The following is a 20,575-nucleotide window of genomic DNA, read 5'->3' as shown; positions in this document are numbered from 1 at the left end:
CTGCATGGCCAGGTGCAAATACTCATAATACTAGTGAGAGATTTTAGATGGGAATAATTATAACTTTTCTGTCTTCAGATTTCTAAGCATCCTTGGATCGGTTTTCCTTTGTTTTGTATGGAAATGAAGGGACTTTGAAAATGAAATTTGAGATTCTGTATAATAGTGAGTTGAAGCTGGGGACTTAGACAAAAACATTCATGGCAAGAGTAGAAATAAAAATTGCAAGAACTAGCAAAACTTTGTGCCCTATAAGCTTTGTGTATATCAGCAAATAGTGCATCTGTTGTATTTAAACAGGCACAGAGACTCAGACAGACAGGATCTCTAGGAATTCAGGTTGCAGATCTGCCCCTTCACAAGCAAAATGGGATTGAGTAAAGCTACCTGCAGCAAACAGCAGCCATCTCCTTTATACCAGAGGATCCTTACAGCCTTTTCTCCTTTAATCCAACATCCTGAGTTAATTGTTAATTAAATACAGCCAGCGTTAGAGAAGCCAAAGCTTTGGATCCACTATGGTGCCATTTTCCAAACAGTCCCTACCCCCTGCTCTGCCCTTGTGACTCCCAAGGAGCATCCTGCCCAGTGCTGCAGGCTGGGCTCTGCATTTTTAAGGTCACATAGGTGGGAGAGTTTAGCAAGGGAGTTTTGACTTGATGTACAATAGAGACATGGAACAAGTGAGAAATTGATTGCTGAGTTTGGAGGTCAAAACCTGGTGGCTTCTAGGAATTGGGACAGGAACAAATATCAGGGCTGAACCATGCTGGTGCACTAATACAGTGTACTAATATGGTGCACTAATATGGTGTACCTACCTGTGCAAAGAACTGAGATGGCAAAAAAGCAGGAGATGAAAACCTGGAGCCCCTCCTCGTGTAAAGTAACACTATTTCCCAAACACCTGCCATCCAAAGGGAATGAACAGGCTTGCACACCCACCTCCCCACTCCTGATCCTTGTGCACTCTCTCCCAGACCTATCACTTTGTGCAGATGGCATGAAGCTACTTGTAATTTTTACCTGTCTGACAAGGCAGCTCAGGGCAGACGATCTGTGGATCTGGAAGGAAATAAACGAGGAAAACTGAGTGATGTGCTTCAAGACACCTTCATGGCTTGCACAGTCAGGGTGGCAGGAGGAAGTCTTCTACAAGGGGAAAGGATTCCAAAGGACTGCCCCAAAAGGCTGGCCCATATCTGAGGAAGGACTGTTTATCCAGGGCTACATAAAGGTCAGCCCCCCACATGAATAAGCCAGCTTATGAGCTACTGGCCAACCTGCTGGCACACAGTGCCTCTGCAATTGTTGCTATGCACTATATATGCCCCCCAACCCAAACCCTGGCGGGTGAAAATTCCAGTTCCAGTAAGAACAGGTACAGACCTGGGCAGAGCACATCCTCCATCTTGTCAATGAATTCCTCTGCCACTAGGTCTGAGAAAAGCCTCATCTTCTGGACTCGCTGGGGTTCATTGCAGGCAATGGAGACCAGGGTCTCACTCTGTTCTGGCTGATCAAACATGTCTCCAATGCCAATGGTGTTGACAACCACATCTCTACCACAAAGAGCCCCTAGGTTCTTGTCATCATCCCGGGGGTCGTAGCGCCCATCTGTGATCACCACAGCAAACACTTGGGCTTTCTCTCGCCTGCTTTCTTTGATGAGCTTGTTGTAGGCAAACTGAAGAGCAGATGGTGTCCAGGTGCCTCCAGCAATCCACTCCAGGCGCTTCACTGCTTCCTTGAAGCTTGACAGTGAATCAATGCGCTCATCATCAAGCTTGATGGCTTCGAAGGTCCCCTCATGACTGTACTGCACCACCCCAACACGGGCACCTGCCAATGAATTGTCACATTACTTGGCTTTGCATCCTCAGTGAAAGGTGGAGAAAGTCAGCAAACTTTCCTATCAGCAAAGAGCTGCTTGATTGGCCTACAAAGCTGGGAAGGGAAGAGGGAAGAGCAGAAACTGCTGTGAAAATGCTGGACAAATGGATTGCAGCCCAGGGCAGCTATAGACAAATGTGGAAGCTGGAGGGATTCCAGACCCTTTTCTTTTCCCCATGACCCACTTTGTCCCTACACAGTCCAGACCTGTCTGTGACTTGGGGTCTTTGGCAATAGAGCCCAGCCGGCTGACCACGTTGACAACAAAATTTTTTTCCAGGGTGAAGTTGGTGTAGCCAATACTCTCTGAGCTGTCTATGACGAACATGATGTCCAGGGCACCACAGCGCTTCTCACAGTCTGGGCAAAGGCACAGAAGGAGGAAAACACAAAGGTCAATGGTGATGGAAACAAAAGTCACCAGGGCAGAAGATACCATCTATGGGAAGATGGAGACAATTAGCATCACACCAAGCATCCACAGTGTTTGTGGTGCTGCCCACAGACAGCAGCATAGGGAGGATTTTACATGCATCTTCCTGGTGATATATATCGAAATAAACCTTTTTAATATTGCTGTATAATACACTCTATCCTATCATCTGGACCATGCAGCTCTATATTACAGCTCACTGTTCCTGTGATGGCAGAGCTAAATTTTGGGAGGTAAGACAGGCTGTGCCTGCAGTGCCACTGTACTCAGTGGTGGGCTTGGACCAGGGTGAAGAAGGAACAACTTCCCACGGTGTCTCCTCTGCAGGATGCAGCACTGTGCAGAACAGCAAAGAGCCTACTGTACCAGTGGCTCAGTGCAAAGGGCAGCTCACAGAGCAAAGCTCCCTCAAGAGAGCTCCCAAAGAAGAAGGCAGCCTCTGGTGACCAGTTTCCCCATTCCTCAAGTGGTTGTTCCCCTGCTCTGGGGAGAGTTGATGGTCTGCTCACCACAGCATCCGCACGTCTCTCGCACATAGGTCATCACGTCGCAGTCCTGCCAGCAAAGGGGTGCAGGGTGAATGCCTCCCTCCCTTACACAGCATCTGTCCCCTCTAAGGGAAAGGCTCCCCTTTCCCTTCCCACCCAGCCAGCCCCCTCCCTCTTTCCTTGGCTCCCATGGGAAGCCTCAGGCCACTTCTGCTGGTCAGCAGCAGGACCTGATGCCTTGTTTTGTTCTCAGGCTGTTCATGGCAAAGCCATGGTTGACCCTGGAAGAAGAGCACGGGGGCTGCAGACCAGTGCTACTTACAGTCAGGCCAGGATCTCCTGGTGGGCCAGGGGTCCCCTGTAAAAAGAGCACAGGGGTTTCAGGTAGGGTTTTCCCATAAATTCCCTTTTTGGAAACTAGATGTCAGAGCCATCAAAAACATGGCTTTTTGCAGAGGTCTGCCACTGGAAGGGTATGAAAGCCTGGATGGGAGCTAGCAGATGTCTGGCAGCTGATGTCCCCTCTAGCAAGCCCTGCTGCAGAGACACCCACTGGAGTCCTCTGGGCTTTAAAGCATCAAGGAGATGTGGGAAGGAGAGGAGGGAGCTGTAGCATTTGCTCAGACACAATGGCTGGTACTGTACCTCAGGGCCTGCTTCACCAGTTGGACCACGGGGTCCAGGCTCACCTCCTGGGCCAGGATCACCCTGGGGAAGAAGCAAAGCAGGGTCAAATACTTCCCTGCAAGGCTGGAAAGGCAGCTGCTGGTGTTTGGGGCTCCTCCTGACCCCTTCATCAGGCACAGCCCTGCGAAGTGTGGTCACCAGGCTGCCACAGCTGAGCCTGGGGACACAGGGCACGCAGGAGAGTGGGCAGCATTGTCCCCAGCACACCTGGCAGGGGTGTGGGAGGGGGACACTGACCCTGTGGGCAGTATGGGAAGTCTGCTTACCGGTTCCCCCTTCTCGCCTTTGGTCCCTTGCACTCCCTTTGGTCCAAGCTCACCTCTTCCTCCCTGCTCAATGGAAGGAGAAACAGATCCATCATGCAGCACATCTGGATGTGCTCAGGCAGAGGCACTACTGCTATGAGCCTGTCAAAAACACATGCCTGCCTAGCCCAGGAGACCACTTTCTAAACCAGCAGCTCAGTATAGAGCAAAGAAATGGTGTTTACATAGGCATTAACTAAGAATAAAGAAGTTTTGCAAAGCATATTTCAGATGGTTTCAAAAGGAGATGGGCTTGGAAGAAACATCCAGGCTCCGCAGTTGCAGGGAATAGCCAGGGCAGCTGCCAGCAGGACACGGTCCTCAGCCATGCACCTGGAGGGTCAGGCAACAGCTACTCAGCATTTCACAGGCGATGGGGACAGACACACTCACCTTCGGTCCCTGCTGCCCCTTCTCACCCTTGTCACCCTGTGAAGGGAGAGGAGGGAGAGGTCAACACCCAACTGGTACTGGCCCCCACTGTGCCTGCATACATCCAAAGTCTGGAGTATACATCCAAAGTGAGGGGCACAAAGCTAAACAGCAGGTGTAACTTCAGGCTGGTGGTTGGGGTGGTGGGTGCAACCACCTCCCCATCTCCGCTGTTGAGGCTGGGGTCCCCAGCACCTTTGCCACAAGGCTGATGGAGCCACAGCCAAGTTCAGTCCTGGTGTTCAACCCCCTCTCCTGCTTTGTGGACTTCACTTTTTTGTGACCCTGACCATTTTTCTTCCTCCTTCCCAGTTCTCCCAGGCTGCTCAGCATCAACAGCAACCTCCACTGAAACAGGCTTCCTTGTGGTGTGTATGTCTGCACTGGACAAGACATACTTACCTGTGGTCCTCTGGGTCCAGGGTAGCTAAAGCCAGGTCTGCCTCTGTCACCCTTTGGTAGAAAAAAAATGACCTGTCAGAAACCATACCCAGCCTTTCGGACCTGGCAATGCCAGCAACAGCCAGAGCTGTTTTCATCCCCTCTTGGGGTGAGACACCACCAGGAACCATGACTTCTGCAGCTGGCCCTGAAACACTGGGAACGGCTGTGTGGAGCGAAGCTTCACAGGGTCTTGGGGACATTGCGTGCCAGGGACAGCCCTGAATCTGTGCAGAGTGAGGGATGTAATCATAGCTGCCTTGACCAGAGCAAGACCTACACCTCTGCCCCATAGGGAGGCTCAACTTTGAGCCATTCGGTTTCTGAGGCACACAAGTTTCTGCAATGGAAACTGCCTTTTTTGGGGGGGTGGGGGGAATGGGGAAAGCACACAAAAATACCCTTTCAAATGCAGAGTTGCATTCAGGTACTTTACCTTTGGTCCTGGTGGTCCAGTGTCACCTCTTGGGCCCAAGTCACCAGGGTCCCCACGTGATCCCTGCAGGATAGTGTTGGAGGGAGCGGGTGAGGATGTTCCCTGCAGCAACCCGGCCACATAGGAGACTGTGCTGGAGAACCCAACTCTTGAGATGATGCTGCAGGATCATCTCCCCTCCCAATGAAGTTACTGTGATAGTAGCTGATTCAGCACTTGGGTTTCCGCATCCCATGGAGCCACATGGATGTCATGTCACTACTGCCATGGTGCTGGACTAACCACAGACCCAGGACAAATGGGCGCCCAGGAACCCCCATCTTCCCTTGCCCTGTGACCATCTCTGAGGGTGCCTTCCATATTGTCATGGGAACACCTGGGACCAGGAGTGATGGAGAAGCAGGGACTCCTGGGTCTTGAGATTTTTCCTTGCCCCAGAGGCTACCTGGGGCTTCTGGGCTAGTGTTTAGACTTCCTGGGAAAAGGTCAGGTAAGCTCCCCTTGGGAGGGATAGTGCAGCCAGCTTATGTCAGTAGGGCATGCTCTCACCACAGAGGGAAGACATGGTCATACAGATGCTCAAGGGTGACTTACTATCTTGCCTGGCTCTCCCACAGCACCTGAAGGGCCTCGGGGTCCTGGCAGTCCCTGGTCTCCCTGCAAAGCAGCAAGACACATGAACATACAGAGGCAGGTACAGGCAGGTGTGCATGAGAAAGCCAGGTGATCTGCTCCAGATGGCAGCAGTGCTCTCCCTCCCTCCTGACTGTCACCAACCCCTCTTCATGCTTACCCTTGCTCCTTTGCTTCCAACCTCACCAGGCAGGCCGCGAGGACCCTCTGGGCCAGGATCTCCCTGTGAAGAGAGTAAAGATATTCCTGGTCAGGGATGTCTCCAATGCTGTCTGTGTGCATGGCAGTGCTCCTTGGAGAGAAAAGGTACAATGCCATCCTCAAATCTGGTGTTTTATTGCTTGAAACACAGTGTCAGGGCAGTGTGCCCTCTGAACATGTCTCTTTAGCCTCAAGCTTTGCTGCCCTTCATCTCATCTCTGGATCAAGCCCTGGAAGAGAAGGCTGTACCTGCTGCTGCCAGGGCAGGCAGTGGGCACAGTGGGAGCACAGCACACATGCAGAGCGCACTGGGATGGACAGTTCCTGGCTGAGCAGTAGCCCATCATGCATACCAGTCCTGTGCGTCTTGGGCTCATTTGCAATGGTCTGGGTAGTTGCTTTACTCACCCTTTCTCCTTTGGCCCCAGGAGTGCCTTTGCTGCCTTTCGTTCCTGGATCTCCACGTCGACCCTTTGCAGACACAGGAAGTCATGCAAACAGGATGCAAAGGTGGATGCTACCTGAGCAGTGATGCCTGGCTGCCCTGCCCTCTCCCTCCTGACCCAAGAGATGTCTCCTTGGCCCCTTAGCAAGCATGTGCCTGGCAGCAGAGGAGCAGGGATGCCCATGCTGGCATTGCTTGGGGGATCTTGCCTTTGGCTTTTGGGAAGCCACAGCCAGACTGTTCTTTCAGGATGGTGGTAAAAGCAGTTGACCACAAACACTTGTGGTTCATTCCCTGAACTGCTTTATTCTGCTTTAATTCCAGCTCATTCAGCGTTGCTTTCCCCACTGCATCTTGCAAAAGGACACAAGCTGACCAGGCTCTGGCCTCCTCATGCTGGTGGAGCCATGCTGCTGATTCTGTCAAGGGATGTCACCTCCAACCCACTCCCCAGATTTTGCAGTGCCCCACCACATTAGCTTGGGTCTGTGTGGCACCATTGATGTCATGACACTGCCCTTTTCAGAGAGGTCTACTGTAAGAGCCACCAGATCTTGACTCTGTGAGCTCCTGTGAGAAGGCAAAGGTTTGGGGAACTTGCTAAAGTACAGCCAAAGGGTCCCTGGGCATCCACAGAGGTATTTGTGGTTATGTAGGAATACAAGATGCTTCTCTAAGGTAAAATGGTTAGCATCAGGCTTAGCATTATGGAAGTACTGCTCTAGGAAGATGGGGGAGACAAGGAGATCAGCATCTGCACATATTTTGGGATGCAAAAGGCAGGGAAGGCAAGCTAAATGGGGCAGTTTCTCAGAGCTCATCCATGAAACTGCATCAGGCTCCTGTGGTGTGCCCACTGTCCAGAGAGCTATTCAGACACTTACAGGCTCTCCTTTGGGTCCAGGAGGTCCTGTGTCACCTTTTCTTCCCTTTCTTCCAGCAGGCCCTTGAGCTCCAGGGTTGCCTGGAAGTCCCTTGGAGAAGAAAAATTACAATTTATCAGCAGAGAGGTCAAGGTGCACACAAACACACACCTCATGTCTTGTGTCAAGCTGTACACCTTGTGGATGTGTGTATGAGCTCACAACTTATGTTTCCACACACCTACCATGCCTACATGTCAAAGGTATGTGTACAGGCTCCAGTCTTGGAGCAGCGTGATGCTGTGTCATCTTTCCTCCATCAAGCAGTGCAAAGGCTTGTCAAGTCTTCCTTACAGCATCTGTCCAGCCCTGCCTAAAGCCAGAGGGCTATTTCAGCCTCCTCCACTACCTCTGAAGTAGCTGGCCATCAGCATAGCAACCCCTTTTGCTATAAGGTCAAGTATAGTGGGTAAAGCCTGTGTTACATTTCTGAGAAATTAATCATTAAAGCTTCCTCAGATTAATATAAACAGCCTGCAAACACTGGCACTGCCACAAACACCGAGGAAGTCATGAGACTCTGGCAGGGTAAATCACAGCCCAACAGGGCATTTCCACCCAGGAGAAGATGGGAAAAGGAGGAAAGATGCAGCACAGTGGATCAGCTAGGAAGATAAATCCTCCTAAGTCTATTTTGCCTGCTTTTCTCTGCTCTGGACAAACGTTCAGGACCCATTCTCCTTTCACTCTGGACAGCTGCAGGGATGTTGTGCAGTCCCCTCTCCTGTTGCCCACATGATGTTTCCTACTGTACTGGTGGGGACATGCATGGTGGAAGAGCTGACTCAACCACCCAGGGGCTTGTACTGATGGGCTAATTTGCCATATCACCAGGATGTGTTGGCGAGCAGTCAGTTTTATACTGCACCTGCCCTGTGACCAGCAGCTGATACTGCTGCAGCTCCATGCCATGTGGAACAGACCCTGGTAAGACACTGCAGACATCCGAATGCTTCATGAACCTACCGGGCTTCCTTTTTCTCCTGGAGGTCCCGGGGGTCCGCTGCGACCAGGCCGGCCAGGATCTCCCTGAAATAGTCAGAGATCAATCAATGGTCATTGCCTGCATCATCATCAGCATGTTGTCGCACACCACTGATGTGCACCATGAGGAGCCCAAGGAGCACGGCCAGCAAGACTCTTCCTTCTGCTCCTGTGTCTGGTGATGGGATCCAGACCCCAGAGCCTATGGGCTCCATGAGTAGTGAAGGATTTAAGAGAAAATACAGGTGTATTGTAACAGCTAATGGTGTTTAGCTGTTCCCACTAGTGGCCTCTGCCCATGCTCTCTGCTAGCTGTTCAGAGCACTTTTACCTTTATGCCTTCATCTCCTCTTTCACCTTGGTCTCCTGCATCTCCTGGGTAGCCATCAGGGCCCTAGGGAGGGAAAGAAACATATATTTTGCAGTGGCAACAATATGCATTTTCCCTGCAGAATAAATCAACTGGCTTAGAAAGTTGCTCTAGAGACTAAAATAGTTTTTGAGTGTTGCTAGTGTTGATGAAAGAAGTAGCTCTGCCTCCCTGTGTGGAGGGGAGGGACACTGGGGGGAATCCCAGCTTACTTGCCCATGGAAAGGATGCACAAAAAATCAGGCTGTGCTCCCCATTCTGGGGATCCCAGGCTTGGTATTATAATCGGTAGGAACATGGGCCAGTAACCTCTCATTGGCCATCTTTCTACATGTGCAACTCATTCAGCAGCTATACAAGTGATGTGCTGAATGAAAGGGTAAAGCATTCCTACCTTGTCACCGGGGTCTCCCTTGCAGCCTGGTGGTCCAATTCTCCCCAACTTGCCCTGGAGAAATAGCATTCAAAAGAAAAAGACAGAAAAGCTGTAGATGTCTGAACGGAAAATACAGGTTTTCTCGTTACCAGTTACTAAATTTTAACATAATCTGCTGACCATACCTGTCATCAGCTAGAGAATAAATAGCATGTGTGTTCCTTAAACAGGAGTGTGGTGTGCAGAGACAAATGGAGGAGGAGAAAGTAATCTAAAAGCCCTGAGCAGTAGTATGGGTGTTGGTGTGAATTCAAGTTCACTCATCCTGCATGCATGCTCTGGGTGATGGACACATCCCTTGAGGCTGGATTTGGCAGTCACTCACGTCCACAGTTGTGCTGGTCCTCCATGGTACATCTCTCATCAGAGCAGCTGAGGTCTGCAGTAACCACGCTGCCTGATGGATGCTGTGAGAGCAGCGACCCCCTTATTGTCCATCCGAAATGGCTTTGCCAGCAGCACTTAGACAGCTCACCCGAGCTAGAGAGTGGTGGGGACTGAAAAACTTCAGCGTCTTAGCAGCAGGCATTTGAGGAGTGGGAAGAACTGGTATTATCTCACAGATGTACTTGGCTGGGTATGTGAGAAAGTGCAGAACAAAACCAACATGCTAGCAAGCAGACAAAGCTATCTGAAATAATCTCAGATTAGGCTATCCCACTGTGGTACATCCGCATGGCATGCAAATCTAAGGGAGGTCATGTCCCTCTACACTCACCATAGAGGGGACAGAGGATTTCAAGGACTTTGCTACAAGGTACTTGAACCTGGCTTTAGGGCTTTAATATTAAGAACAAGCAGTATCTTAGAGATGAGATTCCAGATTCTATGATAAACAGCCTTGAAAATTAACTTTCTGTGAAACTTCCAGTGTACATGTCCTTTAGAGGTCACTAACACTCAAGATGAAATATCTACACCCAGATGATCTGGCCATATTGCCTTCTGCAGCAGGACTGGCTGTGTTACAGCTTGAATTTGATTGCTGATGAACAGATAACACTTCTGTGACCTGAATTAACTAATCTCCAGCTAGCTCAAATATTTCTACAGGACATGAAGAATAATGTGCAAATAAGTTCATAGAAACCTCAATCAGAACAAAAAGCTGGCAGGTGGGATGGGTTAAACAAAGCAACCTGTGGGGACATGGTGGCGATAAAAAAATGAAACATCAGGAGCAACATTGCAGGGTGCTCCCAGTGCTGTTACCTTCTGTCCATCGGTGCCATTCCTGCCTGCCAAACCAGGGGCACCCTGGGATCAAGGGGGAAAAGAAGAAGGATCAGTGGTCTGTTAACACACACTCAAGAGTTGGTAGCTAGAACAACATGCAAGTTAGAAAATGTCCTTTCTTACCCTCCGTCCATCAGATCCAATCTCACCCTGGGGGAAGAAAAAGACAGAAGTCAACCAGTCTGCCTACATCCCTCCAACCCACTTAGTTCAGTAAAAACATCAACACTTCACAAGGTCATGAGCAATGGCTGAAGGAGACAGGCTTTGGGATGCCCCTGGAAATCCCTCCTCGTGTCCACAATTACACATTAATAGGGCTGTTATTCTCCCTATTACAGCTAAACTCTCTCTCTTTGCAACAGAAATTTGTGTGTGCCCTGCCAAGTGCCCAGACAGCCATTCAATCTCTTCTTTCTCACCTTCTCTCCTTTCAGCCCTGGGAGACCCTAGACAAAAAAGAAAAGAAAAACTCTGTGTTAGTGCTTGGGGATCAGCATGAGCAGAGGCAGTGGTGTGCCAGTGGTCTCAGGTGGGAAATGGGCAGGTGGAGAGGGAGAAGCAGCGCTCCCCCTGCTTTACCAAAACTCAACGAATGCAAAGAGCCCAGTCTCCTGCTGTGGGATTCTTACCTTGGGACCAGGGTATCCTATTGGACCTTCAATACCTGGGTCACCCTTAAGGGAAGAAGACACAAAAAGTTAGCTCAAGTGCAGCAGAAATGCGTCCCCAGATAACACAGGGGCAGCACTGCTGGGTGCAGTGGAGGGGGAACTTTCCACAACTCACCTGTCGTCCTTTCAGCCCAGGGGATCCTGGCTCACCCATGTTCCCCTTTGCACCCTAAGGAGAGAAAAAAACCGAGCATAAGTCAGGCCTTGGTGCTGATTGGGAGAAAATGGCAATTTCTGGGAGCGTCAGCCTCACTGTGGCTGCTCCTACCAAGTTTGGAGCAGTGTGCTGGCAGAGCAGGACCTGCTTTATTCTAGGGAAGTCAGGGAAAGACTGTATGGGGAAGGGAGCACACAGAGCTGGGGACAGGAGTGTGCGACACAATGCACATGTGAGAGGTCTGCTCCTGAGGGTGGGGGAATCAGAGACAACTGCTGCCTCACTTCTGTTGTCCTCAGGAGCTGAAGATGCAAGCTGTGGCTGACACAGCCAATGCTCAGATGCCTGTCTGCATTAGTGTCAATGCATCAGCCTTTGCATGGACATGAGGAGACACCAGTGCTGGCTGCATGCTCCATTCACTGCAGCATGGCAGTCTCCCAAGGCCAAAGCAGATGCTGGGAGTTATTTCCCACTTGGGTGGTACTCATGTGAAGGCTGCTGCAGCTGAGGTGGGATCTAGGGCTTCCTGCAGTCCCTGTGGCAGGCACTGGCATTATTCTCTTCCCACAGGTTAGGATGACTTACCTTTTGCCCTCGGTATCCCTTGAGACCAGGCGGACCTGCAATCTCCAGGCAGCTCATCTTGTAGCACTAAAATACAACAAATTAAACAGGAGGTGTAACAACCATGCTGCAGTGTGCCGGCTGCTTCATGTGCTGAGCCAGCACACATCAGAAGCCCAGCTCTGCACCATGGCTCTCCACACACCTCTCCCCATGACCACAGTGCTAAAAGCTACTATGGCTCTATCTGGGTCAGAGTTGAGGCAGCACAAGCATGCAGAAAAATGCTGCTCTTAGATTAAAAGCAGAAAGTTGCCATGAGCACTTTCATTATGGCTTGGCTCTGGGCCCAAACTGAAAGTACAAGACTGCTAAGCGTCAGACAAAGTGGTGTGGGCTTGATCTTCTGGGGCTGTCAGGGGATGTGCATGCCCTTTGGAGCATCGCTTTGCACAATCCTCTGTATGTATGCCAAACCCTGTCTACATGATACCAACAGGGTGGGAGCTTCAGCTTGTGCAGCACCTAGAAAACATGACTCCAAAGTGATGAAATGAGTCTATTCAATAGGTCTGAATTCATTGTAGGTGAGGGGGAGGCAGAGTGTGAAGAGTCCAGTATGCCATTTTAATCACTAGGTAAGGTGACAAGTTCCCAGGCTATGCTCTGATCCCCAGGTGGGCGGAGACCCATCCCACACAGCGCACTGCAAAATCTGACCTGCTACTTCGGGATGTGAGCTGGTCTTCTCTAATTGAGGCAACTTAAACCTGAGTAATGTGGCAATAGCATAAAGATACTGCTCACTCACCTCTCCATAGGCTTCATGCTTCTGCAAAGGAGAAAACAGGATGAACAGAATCAGTTAAGGTGGTCAGCCCCAAGACAAAAACAACATCATACCCTTGGGTGTGTGCGTGTCAGTAAGGGAGAGGAGGTGGTAAAGGTCCCATGGCTTTAAAGATGTTCTCAGCTGAGTCCTTGATTAACAGTGCCTCACAGATGGGGCCTCAAAGACCACGCTGATGGTGAGCACATCTCAGTACTGCATACTCTTCCATGCACCCCTGGATGGGGAGCGGGCTGGGGTATGGGTCTGGCCTTCAGCAAGAGCCAGGACTAGAGTGGCAGCCTGCCCAGACATGCTGGGGAACAGAGGCACAAACCAAGGAGTCCTGGTTAAGCAGGTAACCAGAGAAATCAGAGATGCTTGGGACTCCACTTGGCCCATAAGTACTGAAAGGACAAGGAAGAGAAACAAAACTGAGGTTTTTCCCTGCTAAAGGTGCTCTCTAGAGCCCTGCCAAACCCACCATGGGGCTGCTCAGAAAGCATCCCCTCCGTTCTATGCGCTGCTTCTCTTGTCCCCCCCGGTATACTCCCTGCACCTCAGGTGGCACTCCGTACCATAGCTTGGATTATCCTGTCAATGGTATGCATATCAATGTTCAGGGTGTCTTTCTCCGTGATGGCATAGTTGTTGCGGTACAGCTCATGTGGCAGGTTGGCAATCTCCCGCAGTCCCTGCTCATAGACGTTCTCACTGGGGGCCACTGCGAAGAGCTTGATCCCCATGTCTCGCGCCCTCTCAGCCTGCATCTTCATCCCCCCGCAGGGGCTGCCAGTGACATGGCCATCAGTGATGACTATTGCAAAGTTCACACCTGAGGCCATCTGGGTCTGGATCTGCTCCGTCATGTTGGAGATAGCACAGTCCGTGAAGGTGCCCCGGCCAAGGTAGTTAATAGCGGACAGCTTAGGGAGGTATATATCTTTGCTGCTCGTTAAAGGGCTGTAAATTTCCACCACATCTGAGTAATGAAGTCCACCAAACTGCCAAGTGATGTAGACTTGGCTCTGGTAGAGCTCATTCTCCAGTTTATCAATGAACACAGGGATGAACCGCTTTATTTGATCCACAAGGCTCTGGATAGGCACAGTCTGCAGAGCAACGCTCTCTGAGGTGTCAATGATGAAGTACACATTGATGGGGCAGTTCCTTTTTTCTGCATGGAGACAATATTCAGACCATGTCAGAGCACTTCATGCACTGCTGCACCCCCTTCACTGTCCCCCGGAAACCCAGACTGAGAAGCGTATATAGAGAGCACATAGAGGACAGCACATAGAGTTGTGAAGAGAGCAAACCACATCATGAGGCTTGAGATTCAGCTTCCTGAGAGGGTGTTGCAGATCTTACTAATCAGGAGTTACTTCCACCTGGGCTGGAGGAAATGAGGAAACTGAGGACTATGTGCCAGGTTTGAACGAAAAAGAGCAAAGGTATGACTTTTGCTCTTATGCACTAAATGAATGCACTGCCACCAGGCTGCTGGTTGCTCTCTGATTTATAAACATTTTTAAAAAGGTTGTACCCAAGTGTGATACTCAAAAAAGCACAAGTCCCACTTAGTTCTAGCAGTAACATCTGTATTTGGGTCAGATGCCTCTCCAGTTCCCGCAACTTCAAAATCCTAAGATCTGCTCAGTACAGAATCAGTCTTGAAAATCTTGCCATTTTTTTGTAAAAGTCAGGCTGGACACATAAAGCATCTCCTCTGCATTGCAACTGAAAAGTGCTGAAATCATCAAATTCAAAGTGGGTTATTTTCTGACATTGGATACAGAGCCGAGCTCTGGAGACTCCCTGGTATTTATTACTGCATCAGCTAGGAGAAGCCACCACTCGCAGACCCTAGCTCTTCAATCTCTACCTCTCTGCACTCCAATGCAAACCCAGAAATGGGAATTTTGGTGTTCCCTACAGATGGATTGCTACCACAGGGCACTGTCCAGGAGTGCAAAGGGGCAGGAGTGGTGTAACGTGCCATTGCCAGTTCCATGCAAGCAGGTTCTACAACTGAGCATGACCATTGCTTTCAGTAAAATTGCTGCCTACAAAGGAAAGAGACAGGCAAATTTTCTGGTTAGTACCTGCACAGGAGGTAGGACTGACATCTCCAGGATCCCCATCAAACTGAGCATGGAGAGGAACCAGAGCCACACAAAAGAGAGTGGAAAAGAAGGCTTGTCGGAACATCTCAGCAGTTCCTCTGGATATTTAGATGCCTGTGGGAAAACACAAGTTACATGTTAACCATGATATACAACCTTCTAGATCTGCTGGAGAAGACACAAAGCCAGTCAATGCTTCTTGTAAACCCTGTCTGTGAAAAATAAGACCTTTCTATCACTGTGACATATCACTGGGCCACTAATGTAGATTGTTATGTTGACTTGAAAGCTAAGCAATTAAAATATTTCCTTTGTTGGAGTATGGGTGAATTATTTAAAACTGCTTTAGCTTCTCTGTCAGTCTGAACAGAGGGATCAGGTGGCAGAGCTGTAGACAGTGCATCAGGATCTTCTGATTTCATGGTATCTCTCCAGATGTGTGCCTGGCCACTCCATGCCCACACTGACTATACCACCCCCAATCCACACAGACATGAGCATCCATGCTTCTCTCTTTGCCTGCTTGACCAGACCACCAGTGAAGGCATGCAGCAGGTCCTTTCCACCTCCAGCTCACCGTGTGGGTGTGGTGATGCCTGTGTACACTGAAAGGGTACAAAATCCCTTGCTTAAAAGTGCTGCTTTGTAGCTGCACAACCAATGGAGTGAAGGGATGAAAAAACAAGCAGTTGAAGAAGTGCACATCTTTAGTGTTCAACCCATTGCTGGGCCTCCAAGGTCCAGCTGCACATGGGAGTATATTTTGTATAGGGTTATGATAGCTTAAGCAGCAGAAGAATTAGAGATCTAGCCTCAAAAGTTCTTGGGAATGTATATATAAGTGTTCAGAGGAAACCAGGCTTTGAAAGGATATTCATAGACAAACCCAAGCAACACTTATCAACACCAAAGAATATGGAGGAAGAGGTGATGCTCGCCTTTATGTCTAGAGGACAGTCACACTACCAGCATAGCCCCCTGATGGCACACAGACCAGGTAGTAGCATAGACACTTCTCTGCTTGGTGGTCAACGCAACACAAACTAAAAAGGGGCATGTATTATCTCTGTTAGGGAAAGAAGGCCTGATTCCCGTCCAGAAAGACAGTTGCTTCCTTAACTGTCTTTTTTGGCCATTATTTTTATTTTATATATATTTTATATTTTTAAAATATATATTATTTATTATTCCAAGCTCTTAGAAGAGTCCAAGGCATGAATGGACACTGACAGTGTATTTGGTTGCATTGGCAGTGAAGGGGGAGGGCAAATTAGTAATGAAGCTGAGCTACTGTCTTAGGTGCATGAGAAATGGCATTACCTGAAGAATACAGAAAACTCAGGTCTCTCTGCATCTCTCTAGAGACCTCCCTCCATGTGGTGACCAGCTATTTCCTGGTGGGATGCATCCTGTTCCAGTTTACACTGCAAGCTGCAGCGCATAAAAGGGTTCTGCAGACTGGTTTATGCTGGAAAGGCTAGTTCCTATCAGTGCTGCCGATATCCTTACAGCAGTGACAGCCTTCCTCTTTACTAAGGCTTGTGCATATGCTAACAAGTCTGTGAGAGCCAGTACTCAGGCTGGATTTTAGATAGTGGAAGGAGAAATCCTCATTCTCCTGGGGGAAGGGAAAAAGATGTACAGAGATCCAAAAACTTCAGGAACACCAACTTGAGGTTCTTCACAGACATGGCTCAGCAAAGCCTTCTGACATCAAGGGCCTCTCACATGCCTCCAGCTCAGCACCCAAATGTCCCTACCAGGTAGTTCATGGGTCCTTTTCTCTCACTCCAGCTCAGACAGGCTGCACAGCTGTTTGCAAAAAGACCTGACTGTGGCCTCATAAAGTCCCTGCATAGGTAATGTGACTCAATTTTCATTGTGCTGCGGAGAATGGAAGAGGTATCGTAAGGATAAAATACTTACTTTAATGCTAAAGGGGTATTTTAGGTAAGATCAAGACTTCCTCTCTCTAGCGTTATTACAGGCTTCCCTAGTCTTGTTTGCCCTCCACAAAGCAGAGCTGCAGGAGACTGATCTCTCATAGGACACAACAGCTCTGTGCCTTCAGACAGCACCATTTTAGAGTGCCTTTCGTGACGGCTGAGGAAGCTGGAGACATCAGCTTTTGGAGACGCTGGGAGCAGTGGAGGCTTTGGCCAAGTGTCTGACTCACAGATCACTGTGTCCTGAACTTAACGACCGACCTCCCTCCCTCCATGTGTGTGCGGGTGGGAAAGGTGCTGCACAGAAGAGCTGCTCTCCAGGCAGGGCCCTGTCGACCAGCTAAACTGCACGGGCAACCAGGGCCAGCTCTGGCACAGGACTGCCCCTGCTTGCAGACCTTGGGGCTTTGGTTTGGATCAATGAAGCACCATGGCAGAAAGGCAAGGCAGAAAAGTGACAGCTGAAAACACAAGACACACTTCTTTGGGGTCCTGTTGCACACAGTCTCCTTTATCTCACTCTGTTGCAGGCATTCTGCCTCCCTCAGAGAGGATATCTGTGCCTCGAGCTATGTTAGCCTTCTGCTATACCAGCATCCCACCTGGTCATTAACAGTGAGTGGACACACCCCTCTCCCCACCTAAGGGATCTCCAAGGCTGAGGTGGGCGGCCGTGCCTGTTTTGCCAACCTCAGAGCACTATCAGCTGTTGTGATTCTCTTACAAATCCCATGACATTTGATATTTTCCTTAAAGATCCACCTCCTGCTGTAAAATGTTCAAACAGAAATCTCAGATTTCACCAGCAAAAGGGCAGATTTCTGACTAATGCATTTTCTGTATGTTGAAGACAATTTTTGAGCACTGACAGTCCAGAAAACAAATGGAAAGAGCAAACTGGGAGCTGAGCCATTATATTATTTGAATACTTGTGTCTGCCCATCCTGTTCTTCCTTGACCTTTCTCCCTCTGCAGGGGCAGGGCTATGATACTGTATGAGCAAAGCCTTACAAGCATTTCTCTTTAAATTTCCTTCTCTCAGTATTTGTATTGTTGAGTGATGCATCTCTTTCCCCATGAGATGCACACAAAGGAAAAAAACAACAGGAAATATTGAGCAGTGGTTTTGGGTCCTCTGAACAGATTTTAAGGACACTGCTTTGCATCATCCTCCCTCCACTAGGGTCCTACCTAATTTCTCAGGTGCTCAGCAGAAAAATGCATGGCTTTCTCTGCTGTTCCCACACTACAATCCCAGGTGACCTGGCTGTTACCCACATAAGTGCAAAAGTTTGTGGAGTTATCTACACATAGCCCTGCAAAAATGGTGGTCTTGCAGGAGGACCCAACTTTTCTGCTTGTGGGTGCCTCTTCCCACCCTGAGCAACTGAACCAAAATAATATTATGGCAAACAAATGACTTGCAATGACTCTTTTAAATGTGTAAATTACAGTCGGCTTATTTGAGGTCTCACATCTGACTATCAGATAGATCATATTTTAATGCACTAGAAAGCTTACCACATGTTCTGTCTTATCCCACACATTGATATTTCTTCCTGGTGCACTGTGTATTTCTCCTTCAATACCACAACACCTATTATAGCTGAGCAAATTGATCCCAAATTTACAAAAATTCAGGTGCTCCACTCTCTAAGATAATTATGCCTGAAAAAAACTTATTTAAGGCCACAAAAACTGCATTACTCTAAAGAAGAGAGAATTATGCTAGCTTTGTCATTTGCAGAATAAAGTTTGAAACGGCACTGCTGCTCTGACATGGACCCCAACCTGACTTTTTTCACGTCAATGCCCAGCGGGCAGTCCCTGTGGTGCCATTTACTTGTGCAGGCAGCATTTTACTCCACACTAATGTTTGCTAAATAAAATAAAACCAGAAAAAAAAGAAAATGTGTCCCATTTAGAACAAAAGGTCCATGCAGACCGCTGCCACCAAAAACAAAGCTGACCCGAGGACGCAAGTGCAATGAGCTTGGAGGCAAGTGCAACGAGCTCGCAGGCATCTCGCGCTGATGAAACTCAGCATAACTAGGAGGCACAAATCGCAGACTAGTCTAATCCATATCTGCTGAAATTCCTAAAATCAAAGAGGAATTGTGCAGCAGATCAGTTGCCCTGCTGCACAGCAGCAGCGGAGTACCGTGCTGCTATGGCTGCCATCACTTCAGTGTAGCTGGTGAACCCAACTCAGTTGCCCAAGGGAAGAATTTGTTTCCAGAGGTCCCCCCTGGAGGGATTTTCTAGACCTCTGGCCCTGACAGATGAGAGTCAGTGGCTCACACTACCCACACCTGGAAAAAAATCTCTTGGAAAAATGCCCAAACTAGCCAAAACCTGAAAGCAACAGGGAAAAAATATCTTATAGCAGATACTGTCTAAGCACAATGTGCCTGAAATGAGCAGCTTGCTGGAGAGCCCATAAGCAGCAGCAATAGCCGTGCAGCCCGCAGGGGCACAGGCTGGGATTTCAGGGTCTGGCTTTTTATTCCTGGCTGGATAACCATCAGTAAACAGCCACATGACCGCTATACAAGGAGAGGAAAACTCTGCCTACCTGGAAAACGAGATCATCAAAATTGCCTCCAAAAAGCCTCTGAAATGTCAGAAAAAAGACTTTGTGGAGTCGCTGGTATCAGGAAGGCTCCTGCATCCCCGGCTGGAAGGGCGAGCTTCCAGGCTGTGGGTGCTGGGGGTGCGTGGGGAGGAGCGGCCGGGAGCAGCAGAGGCGGCTCCAGCCCAGTCCCTCTACTCCCTTGCAAGCTGGAAGTGCCCTCTATATTCCTCCTCCTTCAAAATCAGGCAGAGTCTCATTTGTAGTAGCTCCAGACATCCACGGAGAGTCACTGTGGGTCTACCGACACCTCAGGACGGTCTCCTCCCACCCGCGCCCCTCGAGGGGCAGATGCTGGGCTGGGGCGAGGTTGTCATCTTTGGAGCTGAAGGCATTTTTGTTTTAAACATGCTGGAAAAATTCTCATTTTCCATGATGAGAGGCCCCTTTTCGTAGTTGGCATTGCTGCCCCACATATTTATACCATCAAATAGTGTTCCCTTTTCTTCACTCCCCACCCCCGCCATCCTAGTAACATATCCTGAGTGGAACAAATAAACCGAGAACATTTCAAAAAAGAGCAACTTCCACCTTAGCCTTTGCAAATATCCAAATTCTGCTCAGAGTCATCCAAGTCTGACTATTACCTTTCTATTGATTTATTCTGTGTTTTGTTTTTTTGTTGCTGTTGTTGGGTTGGGGTGGTTTGGTTTGGTTTTTTTAAACTGTTAATTTCACAGACAATTTTTAGCTATGCTAAATGAAAAATAGAGGCAAATGTCCCCCAAAAATATGGAGAAGAACAATGACTTTCAGTAACATGTCCTGTTATCCCTTGAGCTATGACTTTGTCTCTAACTAAACTTTTGTGTAAATGGACAATATGAAGGGACCAGAATCAGGTCCAGACAAGTTAATCACAATGGGGAAACCCAGTTTCGTTCTCATTTCACTCTACTGACTCCCAAGTAGTGACAAAAGCAAAACATTTGTCTCAAGACATCTCAGAGTAAGCTGCTAACCCACCAGTCCTGATCTACAGGAACATGTTGCTCAGGCTGTTTGTGTTTGTGGAAAACATCTGAACTACCAGGTGAAAATAATAAACCTGATTCTGTGTACCTGCTAGTGCTTAAAAAGGTACATTTCTGGAGTATCCTCTGTGTCAGCATCTTCACCAGGAGTGGACTTGGCAGTGTTAGGTTTATGTTTGGAGTCAGTGATCTTAAAGGTCTTTTCCAACCTAAATGATTCTGTGTTTCTGTGATACTCAAGCAGCCCCTATAGAAACCACAGCCATAAGCTAGAATTTTAGATGTCCGTTTCCCCATGCATCTCAAAGCTCTGTGACAGAAGCAGGA

General features: G+C 48.9%; 1 protein-coding gene across 2 annotated transcripts in view; it reads right to left on the bottom strand.

Annotated features, from left to right (window-relative positions):
* The window catches only part of COL6A2 (collagen type VI alpha 2 chain), a 28,411-nt gene extending 8,951 nt beyond the window's left edge, over positions 1-19,460 (bottom strand). Inside the window, exons 1-27 of one of the 2 annotated variants that reach the window (XM_075094196.1) lie at positions 19,218-19,460; positions 14,676-14,810; positions 13,149-13,747; positions 12,553-12,573; positions 11,763-11,828; positions 11,133-11,186; positions 10,976-11,020; positions 10,766-10,792; positions 10,467-10,493; positions 10,320-10,364; positions 9,066-9,119; positions 8,633-8,695; positions 8,284-8,346; positions 7,279-7,368; positions 6,358-6,420; positions 5,909-5,971; positions 5,710-5,772; positions 5,116-5,178; positions 4,641-4,691; positions 4,200-4,235; positions 3,768-3,830; positions 3,460-3,522; positions 3,137-3,172; positions 2,836-2,881; positions 2,101-2,253; positions 1,390-1,842; positions 1,027-1,065 (exon numbers count right to left, since the gene is read on the bottom strand). In XM_075094196.1, coding sequence (XP_074950297.1) covers positions 1,027-1,065; positions 1,390-1,842; positions 2,101-2,253; positions 2,836-2,881; positions 3,137-3,172; positions 3,460-3,522; positions 3,768-3,830; positions 4,200-4,235; positions 4,641-4,691; positions 5,116-5,178; positions 5,710-5,772; positions 5,909-5,971; positions 6,358-6,420; positions 7,279-7,368; positions 8,284-8,346; positions 8,633-8,695; positions 9,066-9,119; positions 10,320-10,364; positions 10,467-10,493; positions 10,766-10,792; positions 10,976-11,020; positions 11,133-11,186; positions 11,763-11,828; positions 12,553-12,573; positions 13,149-13,747; positions 14,676-14,781 — 2,452 coding nt within the window. In that variant the 5' untranslated portion in view covers positions 14,782-14,810; positions 19,218-19,460. The remainder of the gene's footprint in view (positions 1-1,026; positions 1,066-1,389; positions 1,843-2,100; positions 2,254-2,835; positions 2,882-3,136; positions 3,173-3,459; positions 3,523-3,767; positions 3,831-4,199; positions 4,236-4,640; positions 4,692-5,115; positions 5,179-5,709; positions 5,773-5,908; positions 5,972-6,357; positions 6,421-7,278; positions 7,369-8,283; positions 8,347-8,632; positions 8,696-9,065; positions 9,120-10,319; positions 10,365-10,466; positions 10,494-10,765; positions 10,793-10,975; positions 11,021-11,132; positions 11,187-11,762; positions 11,829-12,552; positions 12,574-13,148; positions 13,748-14,675; positions 14,811-19,217) is intronic. The other variant, XM_075094197.1, reaches the window with a different exon arrangement.
* Positions 19,461-20,575: the final 1,115 nt, after the last annotated feature.

This window comes from Phalacrocorax aristotelis, chromosome 5 (genome assembly GCF_949628215.1).
Source record: "Phalacrocorax aristotelis chromosome 5, bGulAri2.1, whole genome shotgun sequence".
In the NCBI taxonomy this organism is placed as follows: Eukaryota; Metazoa; Chordata; class Aves; order Suliformes; family Phalacrocoracidae; genus Phalacrocorax; species Phalacrocorax aristotelis.
The sequence above is the reverse complement of the archived record's forward strand: the minus strand, read 5'-3'. Positions and strand labels throughout refer to the sequence as shown.